Here is a 17070-nt window from a genome sequence, read left to right as displayed (position 1 = left end):
AAAAAGTCTTTTCTTTTAATCTGTCGAGATAAAGTTGGATTTTTGGTGTGCTTTTCACATGCCTACCCACTGGGTTTAAACTGCAATTTCTGTTATGTGCTTTTCAAGGGGAAAAACAAAAACCAAAAACAGTGTTCAGATAAAATATTATAGGTTTATTTAAAACTTAATTCTCACCTTGAGTATGCAAAATACAAACTCCACAAAATGTTCATTTTTTTTACTTTGTAGTTTACAAATATACAAAATAGAAGTTTGCTTAAATTTATATTACATATTTATTAAGGCAAGGAATTATATAGAAAAAAACATTTGTTCTGCTTAAGGCATACTTGGGAATAAACCATTGTACAAATTATTGCACATCTGAAACCACAGTGCATAACAGACTGTCTGCATAAAAAAGGTTAAAGTAAACCAGGTGTATTTACCTGACTTAGGTCATAAATGTAGATCGGAAGACAAAAATAGATTTTCCTTGTCAAAGTATGCAGCAGTTTGAGAACTTTGGCCTCATTTGGTACCTTTAGAACCAAGACTCACCAAGCACCATCGTTTAGGCTATTAAAACATATTTTCTGTACCTGAATTTCTTCCTCTTCTTCTGAGATCGTAATAATGGCTTTTAGAAGGCAAAGAGAATACAAGGTGATCTTTATACTTATATTGCATCGCAACAATTCAAGGGATTCTGGTCTTCCCCTCCCCCCAACTCACGGATCTGATTTATACCCTGATATCCACAACTTCCAGTCACCCCCTTGGCGTTTTGTAAGTCCAGGAATATATATTCAAGTTGGATTTAGAATTGGAATGATAGAAGATCCAGTCACAGACCTCATCTGTTCTTTGTCATTTGGTTTCCTCATGTCTTCTGATTATCCATTCACAAGTTGACTTGTTGGGAACTTGACCATGATTGTAGTGCTTTCCAGCTGGGTTCTTCCCCTCACCGGGAAGACAGTGTGAAAGGTAAAAAAAAATACTGAATGCTCGTCTGGCAGTGTGGGTCATATCCACTGTTTGGGGAAATTTAAAAGTGCCTCTTCATGTGTAAGGCGAGGTGGTCCGACCTCGAAAATGCCCGGTCGCACTTCTGGCACTGGAAGGGGCGGTGCCCGGTGTGTTTGCGGTAGTGTCTGGTGAGTTCATCTGAGCGGGCGAACTTCCACCCACAGCCGTCCCAGTCACAGTGGTAAGGTTTCTCACCTGGAAAAGGAAAATAAAGCCACTGGAAGCGATTGTGAAAGCATTAAGAACTGGCCGTTTTTTTAAGCTATAGAGGCCGAACATTCAACCAACTCCTCAAGCACCCCATTCCGAAAGGATCCGGGAACATCTTTGTACCTCTTAAGGTCAGATTAAATTTTAGATCGTAAAGCAGGAATATAGGAATATTTTGCTCTTGTTTTTTTTTTTAGGGGAAGTTAGATAGCTTATCACGGAAAACAAAGACCACTTAAACCTATACTTCTGTTGGACTAACGTTTTCATTCTTTTGAGCTAAGATATCGCTGTGGAGGGAATGAATTTAGAAATTACGGCTGCTAGTGCCTCTCCCAGTCCAAATCAGTAATATCCTATCCCACTATAATTGGTTACAAAAAGTGACAGGAGGCTACTACTTTTCCTGTACCAACATTATTCACGACTGCTATGCCTTAGTGACCTTATATACCTAGTTACATCCACAAACAAATTCTTTGCGGTGACGATCTTAAACCAGAATCTCAGCAAGCCTAACCATTAAGTCCTTGGGATTTAAATAAAACCTAATTGTTAGGACTAGAAAGGGGGAGGGGTGAAACTGGGAAAGGAAAAATCAATAAAAATAGCCTAGAAAACAAAAAACTAATTTAAAAAAATACCATGCTTTTGCACTGCAAAGTATAATTTCTCTCCTTTTCTTTTTCTTTTTTTTCTTTTCTTTTTTTTTTTTTTGCAAAGTATAATTTCTTGATTACAAGGGCAATGGTTTGCTCAAGCTAGAAGAGGCCCACATGCAGCCTGGAATCTCCCTGCCTTTCAAAGGCCTAACAAAACTGCATTTTCAAGTACTGATACCATCCGCCCAGCAAAAGGCTCCTGAGCAAAACAGTAGGCGCCGGTTTGCTTTCTCTCCTGTGATCCAGGAGATGGAGGAGATAGACTGCGCCCCACATCCCAAGGGAGGCCCTGAGGAGTGTCCGTAGTCAGCCGATGAGGCTGGACCCCAGCCCCCCTCCTTTCCGCGGTTTCTGGCCTCCTACCTGTGTGGGTTCGCAGGTGTGCCTTGAGATGAGAACTCTTCGTGTAGGTTTTGCCGCAGCCTGCGTAATCACAAGTGTGAGTGGCCGTCCTTTTCCGGGGCCACGACCTTCTCCCCCTCTTTGGCTTGGGCTCCTCCGGCATGCAGGAACCGGGTGGCATGAGCTCTAGGGGTGAAGAAGGTGGGGTCAGCGTCATCCCGTGTGCCCCGCCAGGGCGGGGCTCCCCAGCCCCAACTATGAATCCCTGGGACTGACCTTGGTAATGGAGCGGTGGGACCTGCGGCTGCAACTGGTCGGGCAGGAAGGGAGGGTAGTTGGGCCCCGGGTGGGGATGGAAGCCGGGGGGTAGCGGCAGGGCAGGATGACAGTCCCTGCTGCTCAGCAGTTCCTCGGCACCCAGGGTCGGGGTAGTCCTGCTGGGGAGCTGCCGCCCCAAGGGAAAGTCGTGCGCAGGAGGCCGGTGGCCATTGCTGAGAGGGGGTCCAGTGCCTAAGTGGGCATCTAGGGACCGACCGACGGTACACGAAGACACAGCCTCTTGCTTGATCTTGGGACACATGCGCGGCGGCCCGCCGCTGTAGGGCGCCACCACCACCGGGTGGCTGCCGTCCGGGCTGCCTTTGCTAACACTGATGACCGACGGGCTGCCGTACTCGCTGCCAGGGGCACTCAGCGACGCCTTCAACACAAACTTGCCCATCAGCCCGCCACCTGGCGGCTGCGGCTGCTGCGGTGGAATGTACACTGGGTCCAATTCGGGCCGCAGGAGCTCGGCCACGAAGCCGCCGGAGGGGCTCACGTCGTTGATGTCCGCCAGGTTGAAGGGAGCTGTCGGAGGGGGTGCAGACTCCCGGCCGTAGAGGAGGCCGCCACCCGTGCTGCCCGGCGCCACGCCCGGGTCGCCCCCGGCCCGGATTGGATAGCTGAAACTGCAGGTGGAGGGCGCACTGGCAGGACCGCTGCTCGACGGGGAGGACGAGGATGAGGCTGATGCCGACGAGGACACAGTGGCGGCCACTGACTCCTGATGGGACAGCGAGTTGGAGAGGATAAAGTCCAGGTCCAGGAGATCATTGAACTCCTCCGTCTCCCTCCGGGGTAAGAGAGCCGGGTTGCTGCTGCCGCAAGCCGCGCCGACTCCGCCACTCTCCAGGTCAGTGGCCACGGTCGCCGCCGCCAGGTCGTAGGGGCGGCCGGGAAGCACCGGGGGAAGTCGCTTCATGTGGGAGAGCTCCTCCCGCCAGCGCTGCGGAGACAGGACGCGAGAGAGACCGTCAGTGCTGTCCCTAACTACCACCCAATGTAGTGGTGGGCCCGCCGCGCCTACACCGCCTAGACACGGGAACCGGGCAGGCAGGAAGTGCCCCGGGACTACGGGTGCCAGCGCTGCAGTCATGGCCCACACCCGGGTCCGAGGAGAGGCGGTGTGTCGATATGGAGGATGTTATGTTGTGTCTGCCCGATTGCGTGTTAGCCAGCGCCGCAACTCGCCAGCCTGGGTCCCTCCCCCGCCAGATCCTGGGGACGCTCCCGCCGCCCCGGAATTGGGACACCGAGGCTCTCTCGGTGCGCCCTCGCCAAGGGGACGCCTACGCGCCAAGCTCACTCTGGCCCAGCCAGCGTCTGGGTACACAGACACCTCCCGCCCTGACGCTTGCACGCTCCGGGATATGTGCGGACTCGGCGTGCACCCCCGGCGGCTCCACAGCGTCGGGACCACACGCATGTACAGCTGCGACAACGGCGCGGAAGCCATCCCGGGAAGACTGCGGAGCCCGTGCGGTGGCCACTCCAATCCCGTCGTCCGGTGGTTCTCGGTGACCCCAGGGCTCCGCCCGTCCCCACCCCACCCAACGAAGCCCACCGGAGGATCCCAAAGGCCCGGAGCAACACTCACGTTATTCGGAGCACCTGCTGGACGCAGTGTCTTCTCCCTTCCCGCCGGGCCGGACGCGAACGTGGAGAAGGACGGGAGCAGTGCGTCGCTGACAGCCATGTCAGACTCGCCAGGTGGCTGCCTGCGGGCCGGGTGGGGAGCACACGGAGGCAGGAGTCAGGGGCCACTCACGACTGCCACTCGGGCGCGTCCCACCGGCCCTCGCCCCTCCCTGCGCCCCGCGCCGCACCTACCTCATTAATGTGGGGCCCCAGAAGATCCTCGGGAGTCCGAAGCAGTGGGGTACCCGAACCCCAAAGTCAACGAGGAGGGAAAAAAAAGGACTTAGAAACGAAGCCAAAACCCCAAATTGCCCTAGATCCTTCTTCTTTGGATTAAATATAAAAGAGAGATGTCTTTTTAAAAAAAGTTCTTTTGTATACAAAAGTTCTTAGAAAAGTTGTAAACTCATAAAGATAGACAATCAGCAAGGCGAGTAAAAGTAGGTCCGGTGGCCGGGTTGCGCTCTCTTCGACTCAGCAGCGTCCGCCACCGCTGTCGCGGTCGCCGCGGCTATCGCCGTGGGCGCTGGGGCTGTGGCCGGGGTGGCTGGCGGGCGGCGCCGCCAGGTGAGACTGGCCGCGGTGGCGCGGATCTGCGAACTGGGCGGCGGCGCGGGGCGCGGAGTCCGGGGGGCTGCGCGGGGCGCTCGCGGCCATGGGCGCTGGCCGCGGGCGGGTGGCTGGGTGGGGGGCCGGAGGGGCGGGGAGGGGCACTTGGCGGCTCCCGGGGCCGCCGCCGCCCGCCACCGCCTCTGCTCCCCGCGCGCCCGCAGCCGCGCTCGTTCTCTCGGGCCGGGGAACTGCCGGCGCCCGCCGGCGCGCTCCTTACTTATAACTTCTTGGCTCCCGCCCTCCCCCCCGCCTCCTACCCGCTGTGTGCCGGGGCCCACCGCCAGGCCCCGCCCCCTCCCTTTCTTCTCTCCTCCCTCCCGCTGCCCCCCCGCGCGTTGCCGTGGCAGCTAAATAAACAAACTCGGCGCACGTGGGGGCGGGGAGGAGGGAGGGGCGCGGGCGGGGCCCGCCGGGCCGTGACGCCAGCCCGGCAGCTGGCGGGCAGGAGCCGCGCTGACGCCGGCGGCGGTGGCGGCAGCGGGCCCGCGTGGGGCTCTGGGTACGGGGCGCGGGTCCGGTTGCCGCAAGACCAGGACGGTCGGTGTCGCCACGGGCGGCTCCTTGGGTTGGAAGCCCACGGTCGAGAAGGCCGGTAGGGGCGAAGGGGGACGGTAACGCGCCCCCACCCCAGTCCCGGGACGCGCTCGTCGAGCTGTCTGCGCTCTAGAGAAGAGCGCGATTATCCGCGTGACTCCTCCAGCTCGGGTCCCTCTTATACGCACTCAGGACCGCGGCTCTAGGGCCCGAGCTCCAGTGCGGGCGCTTGGCCTTGCCTCGCACGGTTCTTCGCGGGCTCTTCTGCCGGATGGGGTGGAGGAACAGAGAGGAGGCGGGTGCCCAGGGCTGCGTAGATGGGACCGGGAGCCTGAGAAGGCCGGACCCCGCCTGGAAAGGGCGGAAAGAGGCCGGAATTGGAAATGGAGCTACAGTTTTGATATTTGAAGGAGCGAGCAAGGGAGTGAAAGGGCTCAAGAGTCACTTTGTGAGGTGGGGGAGAGGAGAAGGGCGTGAGGCGTGGGCACACCTTTCAAGCTGGAATCTCAAAGCACTTTGCAAGTCACGCAACTCTCCTTTCCACTTTATGGATGAGAAAACTGAGTCAGAGAGAGGTGAAATGGCGAGGGAAAGGTCAAACGGCAATTCTCCCTTGGCTTAGGCTCTGAGCGGTCAAACCCACCGAAAGGGACTTAGCTGGAAAGAAAGTGTCCCTGTGCCAGAAAGTGGAACGGTGCGCTGGGACCCCGATTCCCGAAAAGGGCACACGGAGCTCGCGGCAGCGGTGGCTGCCCGCAGGGTAGAGAAGAGGAAACGGCGGTCGTTATTTCAGTCTTGTAACTGCCTCCCCTCCCCCACTCCCCCTTAGTTAGTGATCAGTAATTTTCCAGCCGGGAAATGTTTTCGTCCTCATCTTCTCTGCGAACAGCGCCGTTTTTTGTTTTTTTTTTTTTAAACGTGAGCGTGGTGTTCGGTATCGCTTTCTAAACGTAGGCTTGCGAGGTGTTTTGTTTGGATTCAGGCGAGCATAGGGCTCCGCCCGCCCTCTCCACTGAGCCCCCTCGTCAGTAAACGCGGCCGGTCCTGTCCGGGCGTCAGCCCAGGAGAGAAAAGGTAGGAGGCGGGCCGGGAAAAGGATCGAAGCCCCTGACCTGGGCAGTGTGCGCTCACCCTCATCGAGATCCAGTTACCTCGTACTTTAAGTCGTTGTCACCTTGTTTGTTTGAGTCCTGCGATCCTGGTACCTATTAGGTTTCCTCAGAATATTTGTTATCCTTGATTTTTCCACTCCTTGCCAACCACAGAAGCATTCTTGGAATGCATCGCTCACCGAATGAATCCACTCGACCCTTTATGCCAAGGCCCGGAATCCCGCTCAGTTCGGAGAGTTGGAAGCCCTTGAAGGATGACTTCCATCCTCCAGCCCGGCTTTGGCCAATGGCTGCGAGATCCTGCAGCTGGGGGAAGGGCATGCTTTGGCAGGAACCCACCCCCCCCAACCTCCTCCCGCGGCCTGGAGGGTTTCAACCCCACCCCGTAGGAGCCAGCTAGTTACTTTAACTCTGAAAATACTGCCCTTTTCAAAAGGAGGAACCAAGAAAGAAAGATACCTGCTACCTCCTCCCGCTGTTCTTTCATTGTGATGGCAAACATTTCCTGGGATACTAGGACTTGAGGATTGCATGGAGAAGTTATCCACTTTACCATCAAGGCCAAGGTTCCTAAACTGCATCGAACTTGGATAAGCCTTGATTGGCAGCCATCACCTTCATGATGTAAATGTTTGTCAGGACTTGGAATTTCCTATTTAGGTAGCCAGTGCATGAGGAGTTTTCTGCTTTTCTCCCATTTATCTAAGGCAGTAGCCCTTCCCCTTCGACAGAAGTAACCACCGCAATGAAAAAACAATATTACACAGATGAATTGGAAAACCACTATTATTGTGTCATATAATCAAGAGAAGATTCTGAAACTCAATTAAAAAGACCAACTTGTAGTTTCCAAACAGCTTTGTGGAGGAGGGAAGCCAGTGTCTCTTTGTGGCAGGCGACTTTCTGGTTATTCCTCTGATTGCATCATAAAGGGAAATCTCTAGATTTGCTCCAGATTTCTAAAAGAGGTAAGGAACTTCAAGTCCACAAATCATCTCCTTTCAAGGCAGGTGCCCATTGTGACAGGGTTATGACCCTCCCTCTCCTCTTCAGAACAGGTAGGTCCAGAAGAGTTAAATCCCTGCCCTATATAATTTATAAACATGAGGCTGAGTAAACGTTTGATGACTAAATTGCACTCTGAAATAATAATGGAAGACACCCTTTAAAGGAGAATTAAATACTTACTGGTGACTTTATTTCAGCAAACTGATACTACAAGTTTTGTGGTATGGAAGTTAATTCTTAATGTCCTTGGAGTTATAAAATAGATTTTTTTTCCGGCAGAAATTGCATTAGTTGGCAGAAGATGTGATGGAAACCATTAGTGCCAAGGGGTTAATGAGGAGCCATGGAGGGATGTGATAGATTGAAGAGGCTACATAATGTTTCAAGGGAAGGACTCTGCAGCCAGAATTGGACACTGGATCTGGGTACCTGGCAGCACCCTGGCCTGGTGTCTGTGCATAAACGCCACAGAACTCAGGAAAAGCTGCTTTTTCAGAAGGTGAAAGCAAGAGATGCTTTTAAGCAACCATTGCTTTGAAATGAAATCCCTGCGGATAAATAACTGGGAGAGGGTCTTGCAACTTTCTCAAGGTGGCAAAGCTTTTCTCAGCCTCTGAGTGACTCCCATGTCCTGGTAAACTCTCAGCCTCTTTTCCATCTCAGTCTTGTGCAGAGGTTAAGAAAGTGGGCTGTAACACTAGATTTCCTGGGTTCGTGTTCTGGCTCTGCTGCTTTCTAGCTAGGCAAGTTCCTTGACCTCACTTTCCCTGTTTTTTCTCCTACAAAATGGGGATATTAATAGTATCTACTGCTTAAAATAAAGAGGATTATAAATGGGATCATCCAAGTAAGGTATTTAGTGCAGGACTTCCCTTTCAGCTCTCAACTGTATGCTCATTAATCCCCTTTTGGGTCAAGAACCTCAATCCACTCAGACTCGTACCATAATTTTCCCCACCTTATTTCATCACCCTTCCCCCGCTTCCCAAGCTAGAAACCTAGATTCCCCTCCACTCCTGCCTCATTTTCTTTGACCAGGCATCCAGGCATCCCCAGAGTTCAACCATTTCTATTCCTAAATATCTCTGTTATCCTCCTACGATCAAGTTGGGCTGCCTTGGTTCAAGCCCTCCTCATTTATCACTTTTAATTACTGCTGTAAGCCTCCAAACTGTTGTCCTCTTCTTCCACCTCCCCCATAGTCCCCCTAGAGGGACTTCCCTGGTGGTCCAGTGGTTAAGACTCCGTGCTTCCACTGCAGGGGGCTCGGGTTGGATCCCTGGGCAGGGAACTAAGATACCCCACATGCCACGTGCCCCCCCCAAAAAAAAACATAGTCCCCCTGGAATTTCCCTGCCAGATGTAATCGAGTTTGTTCAAATCACCACCAGTTCCATTTCTGCCCAGCTGCCCTCCATCAGCTCCCCTTTGCCTAAAGGAGCAAAACCAAACTCCTTAGGCTGATATACCAAACTTCCTACTCTGGCTAACAGACTAACAGGATCATCTCCAGACTCTGGTCCCACCCTCCCTCAACTTCAACTGGATGCTCTCTCAAGTCTCTGAATACACAATGTGCCTTTTCCTCCGTTTTCTCGTCTGAAATGCCTTTTCTCCCCTCGGGATCTCAAGGGCCTCAAACTCCTGAGCTCCTCTTAATTGTCCCTTGGTCTGTTAGTCCCTGTCTAGATTCATCCTCTTTCCTCTGAGCTCTGATAAAGCCATGTGGCCATTAGCTCTATGCTACTTACCCAGCGGACTACAGTTACCTGGCTACTTGTTTGTGGCTCCCGTTCCACTGGGGCGTCTTTAGGACAAATGCCCAGCGCGTATACATTGTAGCATGAAGGGAGCCAGCAAAGCTGCTTTGGTAAAAGGATTCAACTGGGAGCCCTGCCCTGAGCCCTGCCCTTATCTTGTCAGTAACCCGTGTCTCTTGGTGGAGAGTTCACTGGCTCAGTCCTCTGCTTTCCAGTCCCTTCTTTTCTTCCACCCACTTCTCTTCTTTGAAAAATATGAAGGAGACAGAAAATAAAGTCCTTCATAATTCTGTTCTCAAAACAGTTGGACAAAAAGCGAGGGAACAGCCCAGGCCAAGGCATTGTAATAAAACAAACTAGAAAACACAAACAAAAATAACCGAAAGCCAAACCAAAACCAGACAGAGAAAGTGTCCACTCTTTCCTGGGGCCAAATCCATTGCCTTTCAAAACCCAAACATTGGGTTTTGAAGTTTTTAGAGCAGAGAATGAATCGCAGACGTTAAAAAAATCAATTCTCAGAAATTTAATTAAAATCTTTTTCATGAACCTTTAGATTTGATCACTTAAGCTACATTCTTAGCCCCAAAATGTGAGGCCCATACATTCTTTAAGCTATTTAAAAAGAAATTCTACACCTAATGGGATTATCTTAAAGACTTGAACTAGTCTGACAGCAATATGTTAAACTCAGTGTCCTCAGCTTGTTCTGAGATGTTAAGAGGATACAAACAAACAAAAACCCAAATCTCTTTTTAGATTGTTTACTTTTAAATGTCTAAGTACAGTGTAATATCTTTTAAGAGTAAGATACATAATAGTAATATTTATCTTAACAAATTATTAGGGTCTAACATTTACCATCTTTTATCAACTATGATTGTTTTCAAGGCCACAAGAAGAATCCTGATACTATATGCTTTTGGAAAGAAATCTAGCTTTTAAAGTAAATGAATCAGGAAAGAAGGCAAATCAGCAGAGAAACCTGTTCCTGAAATTTTCTCCTTGACTTGGTTCACCAAATTTTCCTGGCCTGGTAAAGAATTTCCCCAGGGAAAATTAGCATTGAAAAGGGAAGCAAAACATTATTATACTCTGGAGGAGTCTATCTCCTTAATTTAAAAGCCTCCATGGGCTGCATGGCAATTGTATCTCAGGAAAACTGAATGAAAAAAAAGTTTCTGTACCTCAGATTCTTCGACCAGTACAATGTCGCCCTTCTGAGGAAAACACGGTTCCCTGGTTTAAATCAGAATGGAAGTCAAATTTTTGCACTATGGAAAGTGTAGGGATTTTGAGTGTTTGAAAATGAGTGTTTCACACCCTGAGAAATGAAAACAAGAAACAAACAATTCTGTGTTTAATTTTCTTCCCAGTTTGTGGGCCAGACAAGAGGATAGGTTATTTTTGCCAATTTGACATTATGTTCTCCTGGCCAAGGAAATGATTTAAAAATAATAATAACAATATATTTGATTATCCTGCGGTTCACTCTTTCTCACAAACATTGTGTTTGTTAATGAATTTTAATATACTGGCTGGTGGGAAGAGTGCTGGGAGGATGGCCAGTGTCAGTGTTTAAAGAAAAAAGGTCAAAATACATTTCTGGCAGCCCTCAAATATCTCATATTGTGCTTGATGTATTTTTCAAAGTTGCTAGCTCAAATCTAGACACAGCCTTTTCTTATATCAAGGGATGATCAGAAGCTTCTTGAAAGAGAAAGCCCTAGAAGAGTTACCTAATCTTAGAGGAATTTCCAGCATCATAATAGAGATTCAACAAGGTAATCTATGCAGAGACTCACTCAGTCTGTGTTGTCAGTTACTGATGAATTTTTCGGATTGCTACACTTACCCAACAAAGCTTTGAGAGTCAAGTGTTTATGGGAAACACTGAACTTTTGAATTTCAATGTTCTGTGTTTCATTCAGCAAACTCGGTTTTCCATTAAAATAGAGACTCTTTTGGGTTTCTTTAAAGGCAAGACAGTATCTTTGGTCCTTGTGAGTGCGGATTAGAGTATCATTATCTGAGTTTGATTCTTTGCCCCCTCTTGCTTCAACTCAGTGAAGGAGAGGTCTTGGCAGAATTCATTGGCTTACGGGGGATGAAGGAAAAACTTGGGATGAAAGTGCAGACACGCAGCGGGAGATGGCTGGGACGGCCACCCAAGAATCTGGATTCCAGGCCCTGTGCTGCCTCTTACTAGTTGGATGAACTTGGGCATGTCATCTAGCCGCCCTCTACTTTCCTTGTCTGTGAAATGGGGCTATGAGTGTACCTGCCTCACAAAGCTGTTGTGAGCACTGAGACACTGGGTGTGAAAGGCACCATCAGTGTTAGCCTCTACACTCTAGCAATGAAACCTGACACAGTTATCCCCATTTGATAAGCTTGAAATTGGTTCTGTTGTACCCAACACTGGGAGATGATGCAGTATCTTGGTTTGAAGACCAAAATGCTTTTTCCCCAAATTCTACCCACCCCCCTATACCAGATATCCCAGCATCATGGCAGATGCAACAACTAAGGACCAAGCTCACCTAAAACCTCACAAAGACACTGTTTTAAGTAGGGCCAGGTATAAATTAACTTGGGGATCACACTTTTTGGATTCGTGCCATGACTTGCAAAGGCCTTTTTTGGGCTGTATCGGATCTAGAAAGACAGTGATCTTGACCCTTCATAAGCCAGTCAAGACTTAGGTTGGAAAGCAGGGAGTTTCAAAGTCAAATTCACCACCGGAGAGTTATATACTGGTAAACAATCTTGGCAAAGTTCTAAGCTTGTCTTTCCTGGGAGTACTGGAAGGGTCTGCCATGGTCTCCCTCCAGATATCAGAAGAAGTGGGGACATTCAAAGTAATAATTAACATCACGACTATCAGACATGGTACCAGATACTGCGCTGGGCGCTTTCTGAGGTCGGCACTGCTGGAGATGCGCTAGAAATGCAGGCTTCAAGGGACAAGGGCCCTGGCTGACTTATTCTTATTCCAGAATGTAATGCAGTTTGCCGGCCCATAGTAGGTGCTCAATACATATTTGTTTAACAAGTGAACCCCATTTTACAGTTTCAAACAAAACTGACTAGCCCAGGGTTGTGGAGCTAAGTAAGTGAGGCAGCCAGTGTTCTTGGAGCCCACGTGGGGAAAGAGGCCTATGGCATCACTTCTCCTTATTTGGCCTGACCTTTTGTCATCCTTGTTTGCTCCTGTCCTCAGCTGTGCAGGGCTTCCCTCCATCCAGAGTTCTTAGATCAGTTTCCCCAGTGAATAAAGCTCTAATCTTCTTCTCAAGTTGGGGGAAAAGTAGTCATCCTGTTGCATCGGGTAGCGGGGGAATCTTAGGGCTTGACTACTTGGATGGATGAATGGATGGATTAGTGGGTAGGTGGGTGAATGGATGGATGGATGGATGGATGGATAGATTAATGGATTTTCCAACAGCTACTTATATAGGCTTTATCAATAGTCCTGTTTCCATCCCCACATGCACCTTACTTTCTGAGTCACTTGGTGTCTCCACATCCTGAGCCTTCCAAGGGTCTTGCAGCTTGGAATCAGCGTGCCTCGTTTTTCACTTCCTCTGATCTAAGTTTGTGACTGTATGTCCATTGCTTCCCAGCTCCCATTCTCTTTGTCCTGGTAGGTTTTGCCTTTTCAATTCCTTTACTGTCATCTGAACAAGGCATCAGAAGGAGACTCAGAATACATAGTGTATTTTGTTGAATACACTATGTTTAATAAAAAATCCTTTGCTCCTTTTATTTTTTTTAAAGTAGTTTTTTTTTCTGATTTCAAAAATTAATGCTTGCAGGACTTCCCTGGTGGCGCAGTGATTGAGAATCCACCTGCCAATGCAGGGAACACGGATTCGAGCCCTGGCCCGGGAAGATCCCACATGCCGCGGAGCAACTAAGCCCATGCGCCACAACTACTGAACCTGAGTTCTAGAGCCCGTGAGCCACAATTACTGAGCCCACGCACCACAACTACTGAAGCCCGTGCACTTAGAGCCCATGCTCCGCAACAAAAGAAGCCATCTCAATGAGAAGCCCGTGCACCGCAACGAAGTGTAGACCCTGCTCACCGCAACTAGAGAAAGCCCGCGTGCAGCAACGAAGACCCAACACAGCCAAAAATAAATAAATACATTTATTTAAAAAATTAATGCTTGCTTACTTAAAAAAATCAATCAATAAATGTGGTTCCAAGGGCTTCCCTGGTGGCGCAGTGGTTGAGAGTCCACCTGCCGATGCAGGGGACATGGGTTCGTGCCCCGGTCCGGGAAGATCCCACAAGCCGCGGAGTGGCTGGGCCCGTGAGCCGTGGCCTCTGAGCCTGTGCGTCCGGAGCCTGTGCTCCGCAACGGGAGAGGCCACGACAGTGAGAGGCCCGCGTACTGCAAAACAAAACAAAACAAAACAAAAAAATGTGGTTCCAAGAAAAATGAATCCACATCCTGCTAATCCAGATATGACTATGATTAGCGGTTTGGTGTACAAATATTCAGGATTTTTATGCATCTATAGAAATATTAAAATTTATTTTTTAAATACCAATTATCATTTGCACACAGCTTTGTAAATTTGCTTTTATTTTCTCTTAGCACTGTACCACAGACAGCTGTACATGTTAATGCATAGATACACCTTATTTTTTAAACACATCCTAGTAGTTCCTAATATTGGTATTTAATCAGTCTCCCTTTGATGGTCATGTAGATTGTTTCCAATATTTCACTATTCCAGAACTTCCTTGTGCACCCTTAGATGTATTCGCTTATTTCCTTAGGCTCAATTTATACAGATTGTTTTACTAGGTTAACATTATCGCCTGTTATCAAATTGCTTCTCAAAAAATTTACATTCCCATCAATTTACATTCCCATCAGCATTTCCATTCACATTAGCCAGGTGTGAAGGTACTACATGCTGCCCAGCACTGAGTATTACCATCTTATTCTCTTGCTACTCCTTTATGTATGTATGTATTATGTTTTCTGTTTGTTTGTTTTTAAAATTTAATGTTTATTTTATACTGGAGTATAGTTGATTTACAATGTATTAGTTTCAGGTGTACAGGAAAGTGCTTCAGCTATACATATATCCATTCTTTTTCAGATTCTTTTCCCATATAGGTTATTACAGAGTACTGAGTACAGTTCCCTGTGCCCTACAGTAGGTCCTTGTTGGTTATCTAGTTTATATATAGTAGTGTGTATCTGTTAATCCCAAACTCCTAATTTATCCCTCCCCCCCCACTTTCCCCTTTGGTAACCATAAGTTTGTTTTTGAAGTCTGTGAGTCTGTTTCTGTTTTGTAAATAAGTTCATTTCTTTTTATTTATTTTTCATTGAAGTATAGTTGATTTACAGTGTTGTGTTAGTTTCAGGTGTACAGCAAAGTGATTCAGTATTATATATATGTGTATATATATATATATATTCTTTTTCAGATTCTTTTTCATTATAGGTTATTACAAAATACTGAGTATAGTTCCCTGCTACTCCTTTGAAATACTGGCACCTCCATATATCAGCTTTGGGGCTAGTCAACCTTGTAGGGCAGTTTGTTTGGACTGCCTCCAGATTTTGTGGGTGTGGAAATCGGACAATATTTGAATGTAATCAGAGGCTTCTACTTTGCACGTATGGAATCAGAGGCCTAGGGAGCAGAGGTGACTGTCCGTGCCACACACTGGCAGAGTTGGGACCCTAGAACACGTGTCCTGGCTCCCAGGCAAGTCCCAGCCTCCCTCCCTGCATCAGACTGCACTGACAGGAACCCCCATAACTTGCCCTTCCCTGAGCCCCTTTCCCTCCTGCAACCAGAAGCACAGACCTCAGGAGGGCATGGGAACCGACATTTTCAGTGCACCTTCTAAGCACTTCAACCTGCCTCAGGTACTTTGCCTATGTGTGCCCTCAATAATCCGGTGAGGTAGGTATCATTCATTCCATTACACAGAGAAGGAAATGGATGAACTGGAGATGAAGTTAATCGAATGAGTAATCTGTTCCCAGTCCTGAGGAGATTTCGCACTGGCGACTAAATTAGATCTGTCTTAGAGTGAATGAGGAGACAGTGTGTGCGCTGGCCTTAAAGGGAGGTGGGGTGGTATTAGCAAGACCCATCTGCCCTGCCTGGATCAAGGAGATGTTTTCTGGGATGGCTGAGGACCTTCTGACACCTCCTCCCCTAACATAGACTAACTCAGCCATAAGAGTAGAACCCAGCCGCACAAGCACTTCTCAAGACGTCATCTAGCTGGTTCAGGATTGTGTTGCTTGGGGTTGAGCACAAGTGGAATCCAGTGCTTGCTGCCTGGGCCCCCGTACTGGAATGACTGAACTCTCCAGCATGGCCTGTGTGTAAATGTCAAGTAAACACCAAGTTGAAGTGCAGTCTAACTATTGTGCTGCGACTGTTTGCTTTAGATATAACAGTCAGCAGCGAGGAAGAAGGAGAAGGAAAAATATATGTCACTTTGCAAGGCAGGTCGTGAGCCCTCCCATGCCCAGCTGGAATGTCACAGAGACCAACGTCAAATAAACAACAGAGCTTGCGCTCCATGTTGCAAAAATAAGCATGTCCATTTGCTTGAAAAAAGTTTTTCAGATGAGGGAACATTTTCCAGTCAATCACACTGCAGCAAAGTCATCCTGTTGAATTTATGACTCACAGGCTCTCTGTGTCAATAGACAGAGCGAGCCCAGCGTCATGACTTCAGTGGGAGATGAAGCAGAAGCTGGGATAAGGCAAGGCTGGCTTTAAAGCAGGGCCCTAAGCTCAGACAATAAAGAGCAGAGGAAAGTCTGACCACTCACAGGCTGGGTAATGGCATTTGTTGTTTCCTTTTCTTTATTTCTTGCTTCTAGAAAAGAACCAACTTAAAAATCTGCCTTACGGGACTTCCCCGGCAGTCCAGTGGTTAAGACTCTGCACTCCCAGTGCAGGGGGCATGGGTTCCATCCCTGGTTGGGGAACTAAAGTTCCCGCATGCCTCACAGCGCAGCCGAAAAACAAAAATTTGCCTTACTTCATCTTTTCCTTGCATCTACGGTGATGAAGGACATCATTGTAAGGGCTACTGAGGGAGCATCCCGTGTGCTTGATGCTCTACGCAGATCATCTTCTGTCCTTGTAGCAATTCTGTTAGGTAGTTGGTATTTGTGTTCGTTTACAGATGAGAAGATTGAAGCCCCCAGAGGTCGGGCATCTTTGTAAGCTTCTGGCCAAGGATTCTAACACAGTTCTTTCTGGCTTCAATTTCAGATTCTGTGCAATTTTTGGATATCCTCCCATTTTGCCATCCTGCCGTGAGCCAGACACTAGCCTTGGCATTGCAGCTGCACCAATAAGTAAAAAATGGTTCTTGCCCTCAGGGAGCTCCAGGACCAGTCAACATATGTTGTCTGGTATTCCAGACCACTGGGACCTGATTACTTTAGGTTGCCTGAAACCAGTAGATATTCAAGAAAAGATAGTACCAAGAGGCTCACTGCTTGTTTACAAGGTGGCACTGAGTGCGGATGCCTCAGGAATGCCTGCGGGATAGAAAAAACACTTTGATAAAGACCACAGACGAGCTAAAACATGGCCCTCAACTGGCTGATCTGAAAGCAAAGCTTGCAGCCAATCAGCTATGTTTGGCACGCGGGCTGGGGGCAGGAAGAGGCTTGGTGTATGGTCTGGGGCAGCCACAGAGCAAGGTGGGCAGGGACGTGAGCCTGACCACGAAACTGGGCAGTCTGGCCTCTAGTTCACGCTCGCGTGAGCTGGGGTCAATCACTGGCTCCGTCTGCACGTTGGGCTCTTCATCTGTCACAAGAAGGAGGGAGTGGAGCCAGTCCC

At 48.8% G+C, this 17070-nt stretch overlaps 1 protein-coding gene and 1 long non-coding RNA gene across 3 annotated transcripts in view; one reads left to right on the top strand and one right to left on the bottom strand.

Moving 5' to 3' along the window:
• The window catches only part of LOC136794648 (uncharacterized), a 119615-nt gene extending 106276 nt beyond the window's left edge, over window positions 1–13339 (top strand). Inside the window, exon 3 of the long non-coding RNA XR_010841723.1 lies at window positions 13032–13339. This is a non-coding gene — a long non-coding RNA (uncharacterized lncRNA). The remainder of the gene's footprint in view (window positions 1–13031) is intronic.
• Window positions 135–4864, bottom strand: KLF4 (KLF transcription factor 4). 2 transcript variants are annotated; one of them, XM_059073400.2, is made up of 5 exons: window positions 4380–4864; window positions 4147–4267; window positions 2505–3495; window positions 2250–2414; window positions 135–1209 (listed from the first exon to the last, which is right to left on the bottom strand). In XM_059073400.2, the coding sequence occupies exons 1-5, from the start codon at window positions 4382–4384 to the stop codon at window positions 1034–1036; spliced, it is 1458 nt and encodes a 485-aa protein (XP_058929383.1). In that variant the 5' UTR covers window positions 4385–4864; the 3' UTR covers window positions 135–1033. The 2 variants fall into 2 exon arrangements, with proteins under 2 accessions (XP_058929383.1, XP_058929382.1); XM_059073399.2 differs by having other exon boundaries at window positions 2250–3495; window positions 4380–4573.
• Window positions 13340–17070: the final 3731 nt, after the last annotated feature.

Source organism: Kogia breviceps, chromosome 8, assembly GCF_026419965.1.
Source record: "Kogia breviceps isolate mKogBre1 chromosome 8, mKogBre1 haplotype 1, whole genome shotgun sequence".
Taxonomy (NCBI): Eukaryota; Metazoa; Chordata; class Mammalia; order Artiodactyla; family Physeteridae; genus Kogia; species Kogia breviceps.
The sequence above is the reverse complement of the archived record's forward strand: the minus strand, read 5'-3'. Positions and strand labels throughout refer to the sequence as shown.